At 40.9% G+C, this 22186-nt stretch overlaps 2 protein-coding genes across 2 annotated transcripts; one reads left to right on the top strand and one right to left on the bottom strand.

Moving 5' to 3' along the window:
* Positions 1 to 1316: 1316 nt before the first annotated feature.
* On the bottom strand, positions 1317 to 16922 carry ipmkb (inositol polyphosphate multikinase b). Its single transcript, XM_058620877.1, has 7 exons — positions 15797 to 16922; positions 15449 to 15674; positions 9828 to 9913; positions 8649 to 8745; positions 8241 to 8413; positions 5516 to 5597; positions 1317 to 5059 (listed from the first exon to the last, which is right to left on the bottom strand). The coding sequence occupies exons 1-7, from the start codon at positions 15824 to 15826 to the stop codon at positions 4242 to 4244; spliced, it is 1512 nt and encodes a 503-aa protein (XP_058476860.1). The 5' UTR covers positions 15827 to 16922; the 3' UTR covers positions 1317 to 4241.
* A 993-nt stretch (positions 16923 to 17915) lies between these two features.
* ube2d1b (ubiquitin-conjugating enzyme E2D 1b) lies at positions 17916 to 21523 on the top strand. The gene is made up of 7 exons (XM_058620878.1): positions 17916 to 18120; positions 18892 to 18955; positions 19242 to 19273; positions 19935 to 20012; positions 20384 to 20489; positions 20633 to 20726; positions 20822 to 21523. Exons 1-7 carry the CDS (start codon positions 18097 to 18099, stop codon positions 20865 to 20867), a joined length of 444 nt encoding a protein of 147 aa, XP_058476861.1. The 5' UTR covers positions 17916 to 18096; the 3' UTR covers positions 20868 to 21523.
* The last annotated feature ends 663 nt before the right edge of the window (positions 21524 to 22186 follow it).

The following is a 22186-nucleotide window of genomic DNA, read 5'->3' as shown; positions in this document are numbered from 1 at the left end:
GGGCACACAGCATACTTTGAGAACAGCTCGCAGTAATGTGTAGAACACACTGTGATTAATGGTCTAGAATGTGTCACACCAGCTCAATGGTCCTTAAATGGAGAGCGACAGGTTAGGTAATTCTGCCGAGTACTTTTCCATAAACAGAAACAGGTTCCAGCCAGGACTTTTTTTTCTTTGTTTGTTTGAAAGTCCTGAAGTCAAAGAATTATACTGAATATATATATATGTGTATACTGTAAATCATGTTTGGACTTTGTTTCCTCGTCTTGAAGAGAGCAGCTGAAATGTAAACAAAATGAGAACAGCATATGTTTGAAAGTATCACTGAAGATGATTAAGTCACAGGTTTGCTTTGACCTTCAAACGTTCAGTTTGCATATGGATTTTCGGTTGGAGAGAAGTCGGCAAAGCAGCGGCTGCAGCGGTTTAGCGTTTTAAATCGACCTCTATTGGACTGATGCAGTACACTGTACGTGTGTTAGTGTGGTGTGAGCTGATTGAATTGTTTCCAGTATGGGTAAAAGCCGCATCCAGAGGTTACACTGTACATTTCTGTCCTGTCGTTTAAACACGCTGCATCCACAGTTTACACAACTCTTCAAATATTATTAAATTCATTGGCCGGTTTTGTTCCGTCAGGGTTTTATACATTTACAACAAACTACATCGTTTAAAAACAGATTTGTTTTTTAATTGTATGATGTATTTAATCTGTTGGCAATAGCCTTTAAATTGACATTCCATTGAATGGTACTATTATAGTTAATATTACTGTTATTAGAATTATTCAGTTATGATAATTCAGGTATATTAATTAGAAACCAGTGGCTGCTTTGGAACTGCTTCAGTTGATTGGCTCTAACTATAAGAAGTAAATGAGATTGACATGTATAAAAATAATAAACCCTTCTGTTCTTTTTAGATGGAAACTCAGCTTCTGTTTACACTTTTCAACATTCCCTTTTTTTTTTAAGAGGAAGCGTCTCGGGAACAGGAGTGGATATTTGCACAGATTCAAGGGAGTCCTAGTCAAACGATGCATTACTGGGAGTCACTTACTTAATAATACAGATTCATTCAACAATGCCCTGTATGCAAGTGCATGATATGATTGTGATAATAAGACATTAACAACAACATACTAGAAACGGAGGAGAGATTCATAAAGCTGCCAGACTGATCAATAATCAATGTTTCAATACATGGAGACAACACAGAGTCACGGACAGAGAAATAAGGCAGTGATTAAAAACAACAGAAATTAAACCCCTAACTTCCGTTAATATCCCTTAAAAGACTCTTTAGCTTTCACATTGATTATTTCAGACAAGGTATTTAGTTTTATTTAAGAAAAATTACTTTTGGAAAAAAATATATAATATTCTAATAGTCTGCAATCTCTTTTGGTTCAGAGACAAACCGTAATAAATTCAAATCAAAGATGAGGGTTTTCATGTTATATGTATGGATATGCTGCAACAAAAGGAAAGCTGTGCATATTATGGATTAAAATCAAATAAAAAGTGGGTTTGAGGCGAAGTGGGGGCAGTGAGACGTTTTCTTTTTGTTTTGTTAGCGTTGCATTTCCAAGTGGTTCCGCCGTTAGTGTAGAGACGGCAGAGCTTGGTCAGTAAAACGATACAGAAACTGTTTAGCATTTAAAGATGATAAACAAATGAATTTAAAAAAAGATTATAAAGTCTGTAACATTAGTCCTGGAGAGTCTCGCGTTCATCACGCTGGAAAGTAGAGTCCTACTTTCTGTTTCTAGTGATTCTATTGAGACTAAAGGTGCATATTAAACATGAACTTTTAAAAAAAATAATAATAATAATCGTATTACTACAAACCAGCGTGAATCTGCCTGTGACTCTTTACAATCCGTCTACCCAGGTTTTGTTGCACATGGACATTCCTCATCGGGACCATGACGTGTCAATCTGTACATGAAACATTTGCATAACTTAACAGGTTTGCTTATTAGTTTTTTTTCCCCCTCCCCAACACTTTCAGCTACACCACCGTCGTCATCTTGTGACACACGACGACAAATCAATCTGTGCGACTGAAATCGAGAAATATTAAGATCTCTCCACAAGACTTAAAGGAATACGTCACCTATTAGCATTTAGCTTTGTATTACTAGACTAAGGGTAGTAGCTTGTTGTTCTTCCCAACCTCAGTTTCCCATGAGTGGAGAAATATCTTCATTCTTTTTTTTGTTACGTGACCACACAGTGAAACTGCAACGCACTTTTGAGACCCATTCATAGGGGGACGGGACCTGTAAACAGTCTCCGCCCTCTTTGCTAACAGTTACGCTAACAGGACCAAGTGTCGCTAACAAAGAAAAGAATGAAGACATTTGGGAAACTGAGGTTGGGAAGCACAATTTTTCAAAAATACTACCCATATTCTAGTAATACAAAGCTAAATGCAAATGGATGAAGTATTCCTTTAAAAGAAAGAAAGAAGACAAATAACCAACAACGGTTTTAGGCTTCCAGCTACAAGAGTTACACCGACGTCTATATGTAAAACTAGACGTGTCTAATCCTGCTTTACCGTGAAACCAGTCCTCTCATAACCACCACCACCCCAACACCACCCCCCCAAAAAAAATCATAACATAAAACCATTCAGTTGCTGTCTTTCGCTTTTTTTTTTTTAGCAGCGGCTCAATCAGTAGAATCTCATTAAAGCAGCAACGTCTCAAACATCACTTAAGCTACAATCTTCTTAAAAAGAAAAAAAAATATCCTTGGAGAGAAGTCGTCACGTCAACCAATCGCAACACGCGTCAATCACCTCATCATCATCTATCCAGAATTGGGGCAGGAAACCGAGGGTCGTCGCCTAGCTACGCGTCAACTGTGTTACGTTAAAATCATGAAATTACAAAGCAACTTAGTTATAGTAGACTGATGTCAAATGGGAAGCATGGGGGCGGGCTTTAGAAGTCGGAGGGCGATTTGGCAGCCGAACGTGTACGACGACAATTTAAAAACAGTGATGGTAAACAGAGATACAATGTGTGTAAAGGTCATCACGGGGTTAAGAGGATGAGATTAAGGTCAATCATGAGATAACATAAGACTATATATATACATATATATATATATAAAACAATCATTTAGAGCTGAACGACCACACAGCATGAGGATCATTATGAAGGACAATAGTAGTAAAATTAAAGTTGTTTTTTTTTCTTTCCTTTACAGTAAATTTACCTGAGTTAGATACCTGTAGACAGTGGTTTTTTAAACAAAAACAGAACCTGACTTAAACCTCCACGTCCTCCACAGACGACACACACGGGGGGGGGGGGGGGAAGCCATTCTGCTTCCAATTTAGGGAGCGTGGACGCCAGGGAGTCAAGAGTCAAGATTTTATACACTGGCGCAGACATTCCTAACTAGTTCAGAATGACTGCTGGTTTCTACTGAGATGATAATCACTGTTGTTTTAAGTCCCTTTCATGCTCAGGTATGATCAGGGCCCATTAGAGTTTTATGTGCCAGTATCCTGCAATTACCTCTTGAGGCAGCAGAGGGCACTGCTCAGCAACAGATACACTGTGTTGCAATGGGTAGCTATAGGCCATGTTATTACAGCTAAGTCAGTTAATCCTCCATCACAATAAAAGTAATCTTGTACTGCAATACTGGCGTACAGTACAAGGACACACTTAAAATAAAGTAGCGCGAGAAATGTTGAGAAGTGACTTGTTAATGTAATCATTTAGTGAGTAAAACAGCCGTAAACTCAACATATCACGGATGTTAAATTCTCTCTGGGAGGAACTGAGGTTGAAGTCAGGTTCTGTGGAGCTCGACCGAGCGTCACTAAATCATGCAGCTGACGATGTTGTGTTTAAGTACGGGCTTGTGACGCCTCCGTGGACTGATTATCGCAACGTAGTAGTGCTGCCGATCACAGGGATAACACAGCCGTCGGCCTCCACTCTGTGGACAGACCGACGCGCGCACACACACACACACACAGAGACAAACATGACTGATGGACTGACCATGACAATCGGGTGAGATGATAAATGAGAATGATGATGCTTAAGATGTCGGGTTTTTTTCACGTCTATGATTCGTCCCTCTCTCCTCTGGAGGGGCTCTGTGTTTGTTTTGAGAAGAGGAGGAGAAAGGTGAACAGGGAGGAGACAGTGGGGGTCGTCTGGAGCGGGACGACAGCTTCAAAAGGGAGGAGTGTGGAGGGATCGCTTTTCAGGCAGCGTCACAGAGGATCTGCTCCAGCACTGTCAGCAGGTGTTTGAGGCCGTAGATGTAGCCGTGATCATGGCTCTGGCTTGGAAAAACGTGGGCAAAGTCGATCATCCTCACCTCCACCTCCGTGTCTCCTCCGTTCCCCTGTGTGGCGTCATTTCCCTGTCCTTTTAGCTCCTCCTCTCCCCCCCTGGTGTGCTCTTCCCTCTCTCCGTCCACAACCTTCCCTTCCAGTTGTGATTTGTTACCGTTGCTGTTCGGTGGCTGCTCCGGCTCACCTGTTCGTTTCCATGCAGAATTGTCTTCCTGACACAGTACCGAGTTGTTCTCTCCAGTAACTGTCGTCTCCACAGCTTCACTGGCTCCACCGTTACCTTGGAGAGGACTCTTGGCACAGTGGTGGTGGCCCCCTTTCCTGTGGTTGGTGTAAATGGTGGCCAGGCTGTAATCCCAGGGCACCACCACCTGAATGTTGTTGTTGTTGTACTCTGCCACCTCCTCTTTCAACGCCGCCCCTTCCTGTCTCGCGTCCCCCTCTTCCCTCTGACAGCCGTCGACCACCGACGACAGCGTGGCGGTTTTCACCCCAGTCGGGCTGAGGGACGGGGTGCTGAGAAGGGAGGAAAGGGTGGAGGAGGAAGAGGAGGAGAAGGAGGAGGAAGCGGGGAGACCCTCGTAGACGAAGAGAAGGGAGCTGGCGTAGAAGGCCAGCTGCTGCTGAGACTGAAACCAGCGGAGGATTTGCTGGACCCGGTGGATGCTTGCTGACACTGCGTCCTTTCTCAGACAAACACCATTGTGGAAGAACTTAGCCAGACCTGGAGAAGAAGAGAGGAGTGTTGTCCTTAATCTTGACTGTTATTGGACAGTCGTTCCGCAGAAGACCTGAGGGCTACTGCAATGACATAGTATGGGCGTAAAGCTCTATTTCTCTGCTTTCCGGTATCCATTCATCCATCTTCTACTGCTTTATCCTCCACATGAGGGTCATGAGGGGTGCAAAAGGTTGGGTACACCCTGGACAGATCTATAGTTTTTTGTATTTTCTAGATATCACAAAGGGTCTAGGGAGTTACGTTTATTGTTTTATTGTATTGTTTCCTTGTATTCATAGTTTAATTCGTGCTAAATCCTGGCCAGGGACAAAGACTGCAAATTAGGTTGCAACGCTAGACGTCTTACATACTGTACATTCCATTTTCCGGCAATGTTAGATGTGTCGTCCCTGTTAAATAAACAACAAATAAATAAATAAATACATAAAACAGACATACCATCTTTAATAGTTTCTTTCACCAGTGCTCTCCCATAGTGCTGGTCATAGGAGTCAAAAGTGTCACTGCACACTTTATATACCTGAAATACAAGGAAACACATGGCGTTAGTATTTTGGGTCCTTGAAATAAAAGAATACAAAACACAATATTATTACATTGACTGTGTGTGAACCAGGAATGTGACAATGTCGCCCCCTAATGGTCACCTCAGCTACAGTCACACCTGCCTCCATCACATCACATGTTACGCTGTGAGGTTCATGAACCCATTATCAGATCTATAACCAAACAATGCTATTTTAAGATGATACAGGTGTGTGTGTGTGTAATCTTTGCAATCTATTTTTATAATAACATCAACAGCCAGCAAATTTTCATTCACCTATTTCCCTAGTGCATGCTGGGAGAGTTTCAAAGACTGCATACATTGCATATAATACCTCACACTAACTAATCTTGGATTCAAACTTTCAGAGTTATTAGGATCTTTTTAGCCAAAATAACTGCGTGTTAACCTGAATTAAACCACATCTGAAGAACAGGACGCTTGAAGCCACTGTGCAGAAACATAGGCTTCACAGTTTTATATTTAGACCTGCAAGACTCTTCCCTCAGCTGCACTTCACTTTATCACTTCCTTTCATCTTTCCCTCAGTTATCACTCAGTGCAGGAAAATCATTACCACTAATTAGTCTCCTCTCAGTCTAAACACACAAGTCAGAGAGATCAGTGTGTAAACTTTCCCAGCAGCTCAGTGCCAGGCTCCCCTGATCTGAGGCACAAACTAGTCTGACTGTACATAATCCTTTCTGGTTTTCAAGCATCTGATTTAAAGCGCAACGAAATTCAAACCCGCGGGACTCGATCTACTTACGACACCAAACAATGTACAGTATGTTAGTGTCACGTATACATTACTGAAGTGCCGCACTGCTCAAATACTGTCCCTTATGTAAAGTTTCAAGATACTCGGAATGCTGTCGGAGGCCTTTACAGAGTAAATGATGGGTATAAAAGATCATCTGAATTCTGTTTTCTGAATATGTAAAAACAAGCGTCTGGAGCTCTATTTATACCAGTGTCTATCACACTACGTACTAAACAAGGAAAGAGGTTAGCGCTGCGGTTACTTGGTTGTTTGTTTGTTTTGTAGTGTTTTTGTCTGGCCTTGCCTACATTTTAAAATTCTTTATATTTATATATATATCGTTTATTCTGTTGTTCAATTTCTGATCATTATACGTGCTTTTGTTAGCCGTCGGTTGTTTATTCAAGAAATAAACAAAGCATATTTAAGTTGATCCTCTGTGCACTGATTTCATGTATTTTCTTTGTCCACTGCATTCCTGTGGAAGCTATTTTGTCAAAATACGACTTTCTTACAGAACTGGTTTGGTTTAAATGGGGAACAGTGATCAGGTCGAACTGTTATCTGCTGAGTCATGATCATGCTAACTCTGTTTAAAGCATCAGCAGATTTGTTGGCCTATTGTTACCTCCACCAAGTGTCGCTTGTCTTTTAACAGGATTATCCAGAAACTGTTTAAACGTACATTTGATTGAAGATAGGAACACGAACCATTAAGGAATCCATTTGGCCAATTCCAACAGTGTGGAAAACAAAAAGTTTGGGAATACAGACACAAATACAATATCTATAAAGACTTTATTATTATGATTATTATTATTATTATGCTCCATTCTGTAGGAAAACACTGATTATTGTGCACAGTGACACAGCTACGGCATTCTTCATAGAGATCATCAAGCAAATATCAAGTCCACAGTGTGTTCCCAAACCGTTTACAAAGGGCGGGGACGTCATAAAGCGATAAAGCTGGTGCCCCAACACTGACTTGTCATTTACATTGAGGGTCTGCTTAGACAAACACGATGAGGCTCTCATGACAAACCATCAGTCAATAGGCTGTTTCCTTGTGTACACAAGGACTGGCAGGTCAAACACATGACTCACTTCCTCAAAACACAGCTTAATCACCATCTCCTCTACCACCTGAATCACACCCACATTTATACTCCGCTACTTCAGATAAATCCTTGGTAGTATGGACATCCGGGCCTGGATTATTTTATATATTTATTTTAGCTCAGTTTGCTCAGTGTCTCTAAATCTATAAACCACAACAATGATGGCATTAAATGGTTCTCACAAATGAATGATAATAATCCATCCATCTTCTACCGCTTTCCCCTCCAGGGCCATGGGCTAATTTGATACATATTTGGGTTGTGTAGTTTAATTCTCATTGCAGACAGGAAACCCCAAACAGGACACTCACGGAGGATGATGACTGTAGGTTGTAATGGAAACTGATCACGCTGATAAAAAGGTTTTGTTTTTTTTCAATTTAACCCTCTTCCTTTCCAAAAGATAAAATGCTCTTGCGCACTTTCCTGTCATGTGGACAAGATAATGAGGCACTGACATGATGTGCGTGAGTGTGTGCATGCTTGTATTTGTTACCGCCTCAGGACCTTTTCTGGCACAGTCACTTACCTTAACAGGACCAAAACCTGGTCCTAATTACGTAGAACTTAATTTCTAAGGGGAACTGGTTAAGTTTGGGGCTAAGGTTGTGGATAATGCTTTGTTCGGAAGAACAGCTGTGCAAACCCGTGCGTGTTGCACATGTGTAGCGTAACGCCACAAACGCCGCTCAAGAGATTGAAGACCATTCCCGAAGAAGACGTCAAACTTACTCTCATGCCAAGGACCAGGAAGCCAATCTCCTCCATCAGTGGGTATTTTTTGATCTGCTGTTCCCGTTTCTCCTGCGAGGCGAACGGATCGTAGCTCCGCTGGCCCAACTTCACATCCATAATGCAAGGCTTGGCGAAACGGCGAGTCACGTCCTCCAGCTTCAGATACAGGTCTGAAACACGAGAACATTAAATGATGCGATGGAGGTGGACATTCACGTAACATTAGCATATGGTATCAGGAGTCTATTAGAGGTCGACGTATCCGTCCTGAGAAAGTAGAGAAATTAGGTTTAAGCTCGTGTTGGTTCAGTGTGAAATGAATCCTGGTCACAGCTGAGGAGAGAAACATCTCGCAGATGCATGTCGAGACGGTTTGTTTATATTCTTTGGTGTCATGACTCTTACCCCTGGGGCTGTCAGGAGACGACCAGGCCCCGTAGTACTTTGGAAGGTGATTCTGCAGCTCCAAGAGACAGGGATCACAGCAGTCCTCTGCATACACCTGTGAGACATACAGGTGTATGACATATAGAAAGATACTGTATATTTGGTGTCCAAGTGCCAAAAACCTGTATTCTCTTGAATAGCCATCACTATTTGCAGTAATCGGGACAAGAGTTTATGCCCTCAGTGGGATTTTATGAACTCATATTCAAAAATGTTGTCTCGTCTGGTTTCGAAAAGGACACGGCACTGGCTAAAGGGCAAAAACACAAGGCTTCAAAGCGGCAATTCACAAACCAGTGGGTGACCTCACACTGGTTCGCCACTAGGCCACAGCTAATGTGGTTTTCATCAGTTAATCTAAAGCAGACGTTTGTTCAAAACCAGGGATCATCATCCCTCTCTCGCACTGAAACAGCCAGAATCAGTGACTGTAGGATTCTTTCATTTATTGTTTTTATTCATGTATCAAGTATCAAAGTAGCTGTGGCTGCTTGTTTTTTTGTGTTGCTCAACAAATCAATAAATCAACAAAAAGGATCTCATCACTACTTTGTTCCCCCTTCTGGGAGCATTTTGCATTATAAACAACCCGATGCGTAAAATAAAATGCTATATCCTGTTTTATGCTCAACTCACGGATGTTTTTTTTCTACTTACAAGTGGAAAAAGAAATGTTTGACTTCCAAATGTAACCACACTACAGGCAGACATGATGTTATACGACTCCCCTTTGTTTGTATGGGAGTTGCTGAAAGGCTGACAGCACTGCTAAGCTCTAAAGCAAACACTGAGGCTCTGAGGCCAACACACTTTCCTGTGTGTAAATATCTAAACGGAACATCTGATCTTCAGCTATTAACTACAGCACACAACTAAAAATGAGTGTGTCACTGAAGCTATTTCCATGACATGAACGCCTGAGTTTGCCGATCACATGTGGAAAAAAGGCAGCAGGAGAACGTTTAGGTGAACGGTGGCGAACGGGTCGAGCGTGCAGGAGGGTGACGCACTCGCACACCCATTCACTCACACGCTCGCTGTGAATTTTCCAGAGATTTTCCCAGCTGGCAGGAAAAGTCTGGACTTCAGTGAAAGCGGCGTGTGATGTGTTAAGTAGCCCTAATGCATAGTTATTACCGTGCTGTAAAACTGCATCTCTCGTGGACCTCTTGGTGGAGGCTGAAGCTGCTTCAAGACCGTTCCATCTGGATGCTGCAAAATGCCTGCATCAAACACAGAGACGGCACAAAATCAACACAAAGCAGAAAAAAAACCCAGTTTATTTACCATATCTGTGTTACAGTACTGAAGTGGAGGGGGAAAAAGTGTTTTCACGCTCCTCATTTCATCCTATGACGGAGCGGGAAGTCAATTATTACAGTCAGTTCACCGAGTGTTCACGGCCTTCAACGCTGAGGTTAATGTTCAACGCCGAATCAATCATACAATGAGCTCACACAGCGGCAACAAATCAAATAAAGATGGATAAAAAAACAGTGGGAGAGGAAACAGCAAAGGAAATCTGTCAGTTTGTGGTGATTTGCCACAGGAAAAATAATGAAATGGAGGAGAATGAGAACATTAGCCCCCTTTCATCGTAGGAACTTTTCTCATTTACCCAGGAAGAACTTTCTCTCAACCCCAAACCTTCACCAAGAGAAGTAACTTCTTGCGAATCAGCACTTTTCAGAATACTGGGAACACTAGAGCGGCAGGGACTTTAAAAAAGACCTTTAAAGGAAGACAAAGAAAGAAGAACTTATTCATTTCGCCATCGGTCATTTCAAAAAATATGGAGCAAAAGAAAAGAACGTATGAGAAGTGGACGGACGATGAGGTCCAGGCTCTTTCCAGCATATTTGAGTAGAGAGGTTCAGTAGGACTATTGTGTATTGTGTCGGTGACACAAAGCCATCGAGTGTCGTTTTTCCGGAACTACGAGGTGCGGTGGAAATGCAAACCACACAAACTATCTGGAATTCTTATCCCACAGGTAAACAGGTTCCTGGTAATGTTGGTGGAAAAGACGCTAATGAACGTGTCAATGAAAGAATGAAACAATTACTCAACACGTAAGCGTTTAAACAAAGAGTCAAATGTCACTCTGACAACTTAATCTGACAACAATATTGGAGCGGGGAAAACCAGGGCCTGTACGTATTTATCGATGTTACTAAATGAGAAATGGAAATGTTAAGGGTTAGTAGCCGTTCAAATGTAAAAAGGTCCGGGTTGGTGGAGTCGTGTTCATTCAAGCAGGCCATATTAAGTAACTGATCCATGACTCGGGAGGATTCAGGCACCAAACTACCGCACAGTGGTTTATAACACAATAAGACGGGGTTTGATTACCCTGGAAAATTACACCAATGTGTTGCGCCTGCTTGAACACCTTTGTATTATTTGCTCTGGGAAAGAGTTCAGACTTGTATTTCTGGAAAGTGATTTTTGTTTACGTTTTAGGTCGACTCAAACAAAATTACGGCTGATTATTATTAATCGATGACTACTTTGACAACTGATTTGATAATCAAGCGTTTGTTTTTTTTAAAGAATTAAATCAAGTTTTCAGATTTTCTACTTCTTTGCTCCAAATCATTAAAACTGAATTACTTTGGTTAGTGGACAAAAGAAGACACTGATCAACATTTTATGGACCAAACGATTAATCAAGAAAATAATCAACAAATAAATAAATTATGAAAATAATTGTTAGTTGCAGTCAAAAAAAAATTAAGACATTGATCTTATATTGAGTATTAAATTCTATATATGACACAGAAGCTTTTATTTTACTTGCAATTTTAAGTGCTGGCAGAATAATGTATATTAATTTAGATCCTATATGTGTTGTTATGTACTGAAATGGCATAATTAAGTACTTGGTATCAGTACCAAAATGTAAAAAGTACTCATCCTCTGACGCATCTCTGATTTGAAGATGCCACCTTAGACTCATTACTAGTGGAACAATCAATAATGAAAGCAGTTGTTAAGTTGGAGTCCTATAGGCTGAAGGCGGCACACAGAAGGTAGGATATAGTGTGAGGCAGAGAAATCAGTGCATTCCTGCATTAGCGTGACATTTCATTTCGAGTAGGAGAGTCTATTTAAGATCAAACATAAACTCAGCTCCCTCTACAAGCCCATTTGCAGTGTAGAAAGACAGATGATGAGTCTCCGGTTACATCCTCACACGCCAACCACAGCTGATTACAGATGGACTCAAAGATGCTGCGGTGGAAGGGATCAGTCTGCTCTTTGGCAACATCGCTCTACTTTCCCTCGAAGAACACAAAAGCGTTTCAGCAAAAGAACACACGGCAAAATACAAAGCCAAAAAGCTACAAGCGGCACGATAAAAGGAGGGGGCGAGCTTGTGATGCGAGCATGAGGGTGAACATCTGTCCCGTGTCTGTAAAGTCATCATCCTCAAATCCGGAGATGAAACAGCAAGGGCAGCGTCGTCCTCTCAGTCTCCCCCTCCGCCTCTGCAGGCTGCGTACCACCAAACCAGCTTTGCATCCACATTACAGCAGCTCATAAGCACTGCACTGTCCATCATCAGTCCAACACACCACTTCAAGCACAAAGTAATTGTCCGCACCAGAGGTGTCGTGAAAGCAGCACATTAGTCGAGGAGCAGCTCCACTGATGCATCTGTGTTTACATGGCTTGTGTTTCTGAAGTCTCTTCTTAAAGTGTACGTTGTGTGGAAAAGGAAAGAGACTCTGAGTATGAAAGTTGATCTTCCGACATGGTTACGTGAGTAGAGTTGAGTGACATGAGTCTCCAGACCAGTGTAGACGGCTGGACTGATACGCCTCCTTTACTACAATATAGTTAGAGGTGATTATTCACATTCTGCTCAGAGAAAAAGATTCTATTAATAAAAATCATTGTAATTGTAGTTAAAACAACAGTAGATATGTGTGATTCATGTCACTCCATCAGTCTGCTGATGAGTCGGCCAGATAGCGAAAATATTAGATCAGTGCTGAGGCTGCAGGTTACAAAACTGTCATTTGAGTAAGAGATTTAATGACTTACTATCCACTCACACACACACACACACACACACACACTCGGTCAGCTGACCTGACTGATGAAAATGCCATGATTAAGAAGAAAAAAAAGAGGAAGATAACTCCCCATATTTGTTATCTTTTATGACTGTGTTCAGTACGTGATTATCGTAAAAAAGCTGCATGAGACGGTTTCATCGACGGTTTAATTGGAAGTTTACTTTTGCTAACGCTGAATTATTACAAAATGGACGGATTTATGATCAATCCATTTTATTGCTTCATGACAAAAGTAAAGCACACGGTTGGTCCTGGGCGCGCTAAGGTGGAAGCACTCGATCACCCGCCGGCTGCTTCACATTTACGACTTAACTAGACTTTCACCTTTGCTTATGGGTCTTGCATCAGACTCTTGGACTACATTATTACACATTATCTAAGCGCACACACACACACACACACACACACACACACACACACACACACACACACACACACACACACACACACACACACACACACACACACACACACACACACACAGAGTGTTTGTGAAAAACACAATTCAAATATGCAGATTAATTTCCTTGATTGGTGTCGAGTAATCTCGCCACGAACCTCAGCAAATAATATTTCGTCTGTGGGTCAACTACAGGGTCTGTGACTGTAATTAAAGATCATTTAATCACATTCACAACCCAGAAAGTATCCAAAAGTGTGTCAATAATATGAAAAAAAAAAAAGGAGTACATTAGCCGACTAGTGCCCAAGGGAAGCAGTGGGAGCGGGATCATTTTCAGGCAGCTGCAATTCAAGCTCAACTGGATTCCAGTACTTGTTCTACAACTGTCATGGAGATGGCTGAATGAGTCTCATTACTGTGTCAATATGCGTTTGTTTTTTTTAGTTTCAACTTACAGAGCCTGTGCGTTAATGATTATTTGCTACCGAGCTCAAAGAGCCACTGAGATAACCATTCCACAGAACTGTCAAAATACACTCTGCCATTGCTTGAATGAATGATTCCCTGTGCTTACATTTGAGAGTGGAGACGACAGAGACTCTTAATGATCACACTGTGAGGTCACAGAATACAACGTTTACATCAGCAGCTATGGGGATTAGGTCAATTTGACACTCTCAATTGACTGTAGGTGAGAGTGGATGGTTGTTTGTCTCTATAAGTGTCCCTGTGATGGACTGGCAAACTGTCCAGGGTGTCCCCCGCCTATCGGCCTATGTCAGCTGAGAGCCCGCGACCCTCATGTGAAGGATAAAGCGGTAGAAGATGAATGGGTGGATGAATGACAACAACAACATGCATCTGTTTTAACCTTTCAGGTGCATTTTTTTGAGATGACATACTTTGCGTGGACGTCACGGAATGCATTTTTGCAGCGGCTCTGTGATCAACTTATTGTTTACAGATTTGTTATGGTTACTGAAATGACACGTCTTTGCACACACTGCTTTTCCAGAACAACAGTAACCTCTTGTTTACAGCGCCCAAACATTTAAAAACAGGCCGTAAATACACAACCGCAAGCGAGATCACATAATTGTCAGCTTATCTCTGCAGGATGCACACGACGCTCACATTTTGAAAGGATACCGCGCTACCGTGCACAAACACGGATTGAACCACGGCTACTAACTTTAGTTGATGCAAGCCTGTGTATCTCATATGGAATTAAATGTATAAAATGTGCATGTGTGTCATGTCATGTCATGTGCAGGCCTGTTCTGACTCTGTCAACATGTGCACCAAATGCAGAGATTCCTTCTAATTACACCAAAAAGTGTGTGCACCATCTCAGGTGAAACATTAACTTTTCACCGCAGATGTTATGTGGATGGACAGGTGTGTCCTCTGTCCAACAGCAGAGAGGCACTTTTTTTTTTCTTATTCTTCTTCAGGACGTTGCAGTTCTTTGAGGTAATTGACCGGGGAGCAATGACTCATCCATCCAAGACTGTACTGAAATACCAGTGACTGGCTATCACGCACAATCAGTTCAGCTCAATATCTTGCCTAATAATAAACAGCGGAGTTCACAAATCCTCACACGCTGGGCAATGAAATCTATGACTGTGTGATGTATGACGGGATTAGAAGCACAGATGAATCTGTGTTGATAAAAAATCTGAGGTCAGCCGATATGGGTTTTCCTGTGGCCAATCTTTAGAAATCAGAGCAGTTTTCTGTTTTCCCTCCCATGTGATATGACAGTTTACTGTAAACTAAAAATGAAGTACAAGGAACAGAAATATAGATAATAAAAAAACTAAATGTTCAACAAATGTATGGATGTAGGAGCAAATAAGCAAGTTCCTAAGCACAAAAATGTGTAAACCTAAACATTTAAAAGAAATCAATGTTGATGATGACAATGATTTAAAAATGAAAGGTCTATCAAATTCTAGGTCCATTAACATCTACATTCTGGTTGAGGATGCATCAGAGACAGCAAACACAACTATAATCTCACCATCTTTCACACACACACTGCACAAACTTCTCTAAATGTCTTAGTGGAGAAACTGACTGGAGGACTAACTTCTAACTCTCACTTTCCAGTGAAACTGTTTCAAATGCAGTCAAACGTAGGCGTGATGATGAGCAAGAACACATTCACTGAGCAGGTTTTCATAACAGGTTCCGTGGAGGGAGGAAGTTTTTGGTGACACTGGCAGGTACAGTGAGGAAAGAGTTCTGCTGTCCAGGTCACTTACCCACTTTATCCACTCCATACTTGTGGCCGGCCACCTGATGTGACAGCGGGACGCAGCCGTTCAGATGAGCCTGGCCTTGTTGCCCCGTCGTCGGCCGCTGGCTGCTCTTCTCTTTCGCGGGCGGGCTGCCGGAGATCCGCGGGGTCAGGTTGACCCCAACAGCGGCTGAGCTGGGGTTCAGCTCCAGTCTAGCGAGAGCTAGAGATGGCTCCATCATTACTTGATGCTGAGTTGTTGACATTTGATTTAAAAAAAAAAAAATGGTCAAAGCCTTGTGAAAAACTGAACACTCGTAAAATAAGCAGTCGATGTGACAGTATTGATTAACATGCTGTTAAACCAACTAACTGTTAGGGCGTTAGGTTGAGAAGCCCTCATGGAGATGGTCCAGTCCAGGCGAAACCAGCACAGAATCCTTGGTCGTGTTCGTCGTTTTCGTCTGACGACGGCGACAACCGCGGTGACAGACGGCAGCAGCACCGTCGTGGCTCCCGCTGTGGCCGGTAGTGAAGCAGGGCTCCCGAAGCAGTACCGATTCACTGATATTCATATCTTGAACAGCAGCATAAATACATCCTGGCCACATCCCCCTAACTACCACTATCAAGCAAAAACGGCGTGGACAAAAACTACTTCCGTTTTAGTTTTTCAAAATATAACACTTTGGCGCTAATTCCGAGTTCGACTGCAAATTTTAAGTGGCAACATTATGTTACTAACTTAAGACAAAATGTATTGTTTTGTCTGCTTGCTTAATTACCGTAGTCCACACATAATATATTCGCTCCACAATAAAAACGAATCCAATATGTGCGAATATTGTGAAGGCAACACAATCCAACTTCCGGCCCAAACCTTGCCCAAGTAGAGTCAACCTGACAGAGCTCCACTTCTTCACTCGAGAAGTAAAGACTGTTCATGTGAGGACGAATCCAGGCGTGATTATCCAGATCCGGTCAACCCGAGCAGACACACGCGCCGAACTTAGACAGCGAAACCGCCGGCCTGCACCACGACGCGACTCAGTCCAGATTCTTATAGATAATGCGTCGATGCTGTTAAAGCGCCACAAATCACAGGGCGAAGGGTAGCTGCACACTTGCCGTAAAACCCGTCTTCAACACGAAGGTCCGCGCGCTGAGGATGGTCACAAAAACAGAACAATTTTGTTCTGGAATCCATGGTAGTGGAGGAGTCGTCCACACTACCAACATATCCAGGTCAGTGTGGGCGGCTGCTTCCCTACGTAACGAACAACGCCCAGCGCTGCCCACACCTTTCCCACACTGTTGCAAAACACACATTTTTAACGTTTACGGCAGCGCCTGTGTTTAGCACAGAGGCATTAGCTTTATGAAGACAGGAGCACTATAGACCTATTCCTCGCTGAAAAATCTCCCATGTAGGTGAGATGTAGAAAATACATATAAAGTAGGGACAGTTCAGGGTTTTTGTTTCAGTGTATGACACTCCTCTACTGGCAAAAATAAGTCAATATGGGAAAATGAGCCCACTTAAAGTAATCATTTTACTTGATAGTTTCAGGTCTTGTTCAATAGACCATGATATCAAATGAGACATTTACTTATACCTGGTATTCCCCACATATAAATGTATTACATCATGGCAATCTTAAAATAGAAGCTTTTCAGTGACATCTTAATCCAACTAACCAGAGGAATGTATGTAATACAAAGTATTTCAATCTGACATCCTTTAATCAGATGAGTCCATGTCCCTAGGTGCACTGACAATTACACTTATCTGTTGGAAAGTGTATACTATCACTATAATTGGACTTCAAGTCCGATAAACACAAACGCAGAGCAAAACATTAGGGGTAAGTAAACAGATTGGAGCTCTGTTTACAGTGGGAGATGCTTGTTCATAACCAAATAATGTGTTGTTATGTCTGCATCTGCCTTATAAACGCAGTTCCACGTAAATTATATGTATTAAGTTAGTTCAGTGTAGAGGTCCAAAATGTGCTACAGTCATCATTTTATTCTTAATTGTAATAAACCTGCACTTTCACATGGGAAGGAAACAGGAATGTTGTATCATAAATGTGTTTTATCATGAAAGACAAGTGATGCATTAATGCTGTTTTTTCTCTTAATTTTATTAAATTAAACCTATTTTTTGACAATATAAAATGTAAAATTTGGTTTAAAATTAGCAGCACGTATACCCATTATTTAAAAAATATATACTAAAGTATTTTTTAATAGCCATTGGTGCTGTTTTTTGAAAAATGAAAGTAGTCTCAGAAAAATACAAAATCTACTGCACCTAGCTTCACATACAGTACATCAGAAATTCACCAAGTGTTCTTCGAAGTGAAAAATAAAAACAAAAAAGTAGTACTTCCATAAGTGTACATTAAACTATACAACACAAAGATCATAGGATTAAAACGGCAGGTGCATGTCAGCTCTGAAGCAGAACTTCTTCGAACTACGTTTCCCATGATCCACTTCAAAGGACCAACCGTCGTAAACTGAAGAGGGCGGTTACAAAGGCGTCTTACCAAAACAAACAGCACCACACATTCAGGAAGAGGAATATAATAAACCCGCTTCTACAGCAATACTTGTGAACGTCAAAACAACTCGAAGTGACCGCAGGAGTGAACCACACTGGTCAATATGGCACAGAAAAGAATACAGAAGGTACGTTGCACCCGCGGGCGTTTTCATATGTCAGCTAATGGCAACGAATCACCCACCAGAATCCAGTATCTTAGGGTGTATTATTATTATTATTAACAACAGCAAAACCGCCACCGTTGCCCCTGCGTGTAAACAACCTGTGACAATCTCTGTAACATTTTGTCCTTAGATCATGCGTTGACACCCCCCACAAGACTCACTACTACAACTGTAAAGTTTCACGCTAGCGTGCTACAAGCTAGCTACGTATGTGGATGAAGTTCCAAATATTTATTGCCGTAAATTTGCAATCTTCGTGAAAATGCTGGTCTATATTTACCGTAAACTCGACAGGTCTGTTGGTACGACATATAAACGGACCGCTAACAGAGCTATGAGTGTTGGTTGATCTTTATCAATTGCAGTAAATCTTAAAACACAAAAATACCTGGCTGGTCTTGGACGCTTTGACCCTGTTAACATGTCAGCCATGTTTAGTCAAAGTGGATTAAAGGCATATAATTCTGCCATAGTTTGGCACAATTATTACTGTAGGGCTGGATAATAAAATGGTTCAGTTTTATTGCCAGACCAAGGTCCATTCAAGTAAAAACAACAAAAACAAGAAAATAGATCATCAAAAAAAGATTAGGGGAAGAATAGTACCTACAAATACAATCATAATATTGTTTATGCATTTTTTTTTTTGAAGTAATATAGTTTAATAGAATCTTTTCTTGGTTTATTTTTGACCTGAGTAACTAACTGCAGTGTTTCTGTTGTGTTGAGCAGGAGCTACAGGACCTGCAGAGAGACCCTCTTGTAAATTGCTCTGCAGGACCAGCAGGGGATGACTGTGAGTTGTATACACACTCAAACACACGAATTGTACTGTATCATATTGCCAGCATATTGTTGTCCAATGTATGGTTTTTAGTAGCTTGCTGATGGTCTGGAATAAACAATATGGAGTAAAGGTATAACTTGCTTCTGCCTTTAACAGGCTATTTGAAAGTGTCTCTATTCTTATACCTGTGATATTTCTGGACAGTGGGAGGAAGTGGAGATGCATGAACATCTTAAATTCATTGTGACATGTACAGCTTACATTCTTCTGTGTTTGTATCTTTTCCATTTTCCAGTGTTTAACTGGACGGCGACCATAATGGGTCCGGTGAGTGTCATGTCATCGCTTTAGTCTCAGTCCTCTCATGCAGACGCCTGTGCTTCACTTTCGACTGTTTTGCACCACTTGTCAAAAATTTCAAAACATATTGTTTTTGTCCATCTTGGCTGAGAATAAACCAGTTTAAAATAAAAAAACAAGGACTCATTGATCCTTTTAAACTGAATTAAATCTTAACTTTATACTCATTCACCATCTGAACACACTTGTCCTCCACCTTGGTCCAGTGCCACTGCAGAAGTTCATTGAACCTGAAACATTCAGGTTAAAACTTGTAACAGGCCATATATTGATCAGTCCACCCGGTAGATAAATGTATTCTACCTAGAGAATAAGGACAGCCTTTAGAGCAAAGTCACAAGCAAACAGCACAGCATTGTGGCTTTTTTCCCCCCCTCTTTGGATCAAAATCTAAACTGAACAGCATGTGCAAACTAATACACGGTCTTTTTTATTTTTTTTAATTGTGACATTTTGATCTGACATATGTTGAATGGTCGGTATTTATATATATATATCACTTTTCTTGTCTTGCTGACCACTCAAAGCTGCTTTACACTACGGGTTTTGCAATTCATGCCCAAATTCATCCAGAGCATCTTTGTGCAGCACATTTTTCAGATAAATGTCTTGCATGTCTTTCCACCAGACTGACAGTCCTTACCAAGGAGGAGTTTTCTTTCTCACAATCAACTTCCCTACAGACTACCCATTCAAGCCACCCATGGTAAAAAGCTATTACTCCACACAATGTCCTGTCAATCTGTGGACTGTATAATGGCAGTGGTGCGGTCAGAAACCTCATTGTGACAACTTTTCCTGTTTATGAAATCATTTGAGGGATATTAAACTCAAGGGGTTGTACTGTACATTGGTGATTTTGACTGTGGAAATAGCATGTAGGGTTCTGGTTTGCAAAACTTGCTATATTATTTGCTAACTGGTTCTTGCCATTTGAAAAGCCATACAGTTCTTACTATGTTGTTAAAAACCTAAAATTTAAGCACAGATTTGTATTTTGTGTCTGTTACTTGATGTAAAATGTAATGTGTTGGAGCTCAGCAATTGTGGAAGTAGCCTCTCTGCTTATCTTTTTAGGTATCATTTACAACAAAGATCTATCATCCAAATATTAATAGCAACGGAAGTATCTGTTTGGACATTCTGCGATCACAGTGGTCTCCAGCATTGACGGTATCTAAAGGTAGTCACAATCTCTGTTGCTCTCATGACATTTTTAAATATTCCTAATGCATTTAATATTTTCTGTTAAGCAGTTTAATCTGCTGTGTTATATGATGCTGAAAAATACCTTTGTGGATTTTAACTAATGTCTCTTAATTCCAGTGTTATTGTCCATATGTTCATTGCTTTGCGATCCAAACCCTGATGATCCCTTAGTTTCAGACATAGCGACAGTCTACAAGAGTAACAGAGATGAGTGAGTGTACACACATGCTCGGGTGATTCTCTGTTTTTTTCGGCTAATATCATCATCAACATCGGGTGACTATTCTTCTCTATTCTCTTTTTCAGATACAACAGATTAGCAAAAGAATGGACCCAAAAATATGCCTCATGAAGAAAATAACATCAGACAGAAGAGGAAAAACATGCTGATTTAGCATGTTGTTTTTTTGCATCCAGGACATTTTATTTATACAATTTTACAACATTCTTTATTTGCGAGTAAAACTAGTGACGTGTATGACACAAATCAAAGCAACAAGACAGCAGCTGAGTAACAGAGCAACATGCTGATCAAACATGCTGCTCAATAACTGGAAAATCCCAGCTTCAGTCTCAGCTGGAGTCATTAAAAGCCACTTGGAAACACATTTAACCATTGAACATTGAAGCCTGAATACCAAATATTTAAGCCGCTGATTCTAACATGTCTGTAGAACATACATACATACATTTCATGTTGATGTCTTTCATATCTTGTTGCAATGAATGAATGAATACTGAATAAAAGATTGGAGTAAATTAGAGCAAATACAAGCTATGTATTACTCTGTTCTTCCTTTATTATAATTGTAAAAAATGAATCCACTCAAACTTGTGTACCCGAAGGTTGAATCTATTCTGCTTAAGTTGTCTGTATGCTATATTATCTATGCCATAGAGTGGGTTAAAAAAAAAAATCCCGTTTTATGTTCCTGTGTAAATAGTCTCACTTGAGTTCTTTGTGGCACTTTTTTGTACTGAATTAAAGAATGGTACTTTTTAAATTGACTTCATGGTTGTGCGCAATCTTTAATCACATTGCTTGTTGCTGATGTGTGAAGGTAGCTTTGTATCTTAATATTATTTATCTTTATCCATTGTGTTGTTTAATGTGGTCGACTGGACACTTTGAACAGCAATGTTGACATGCTTTCAGCGTTGACAGATCTTGCGAGAGAAACAAGCAACCGGGCCTTTGAAAACAAGCCCAAAACATGGGGCCACAAGAGTGACTTGAACCAGCTCTTAACACATATTTCACATTATAAAACAGATGATGTGAACATTTGCAAATCAATTCAGAATGTTGTACCAAGTACATTATATACACAGTAAACCTCTGATAATTACACTTTGAGCACACACAAATATAATCCTGAATTCACAAATGTATTATTGCTTTTTGTGTGCTCATCTTCCTTTTGTCTTTTAGTCCCAGGACTTCAAACCAATGTCATAAAATAGAATTAAACTCAGATTTTCCCTCTTTCAGTTTATATATATTTTTCACCAATAAGGACAGACAGTATAAAATGACTTAAGCCAGGACATGTAGACAAGAGTCAAAACAGGGACTAAGAAACAGGAGAAATTGCAGATAAACTAAATGTGTAAAATTTGTTTTTCCACATCCGCGTTGGAAGAAGACCCTGCTTCTGATTGGCTGTACCC

This window comes from Solea solea, chromosome 21 (assembly GCF_958295425.1).
Source record: "Solea solea chromosome 21, fSolSol10.1, whole genome shotgun sequence".
Taxonomy (NCBI): Eukaryota; Metazoa; Chordata; class Actinopteri; order Pleuronectiformes; family Soleidae; genus Solea; species Solea solea.
The sequence above is the reverse complement of the archived record's forward strand: the minus strand, read 5'-3'. Positions and strand labels throughout refer to the sequence as shown.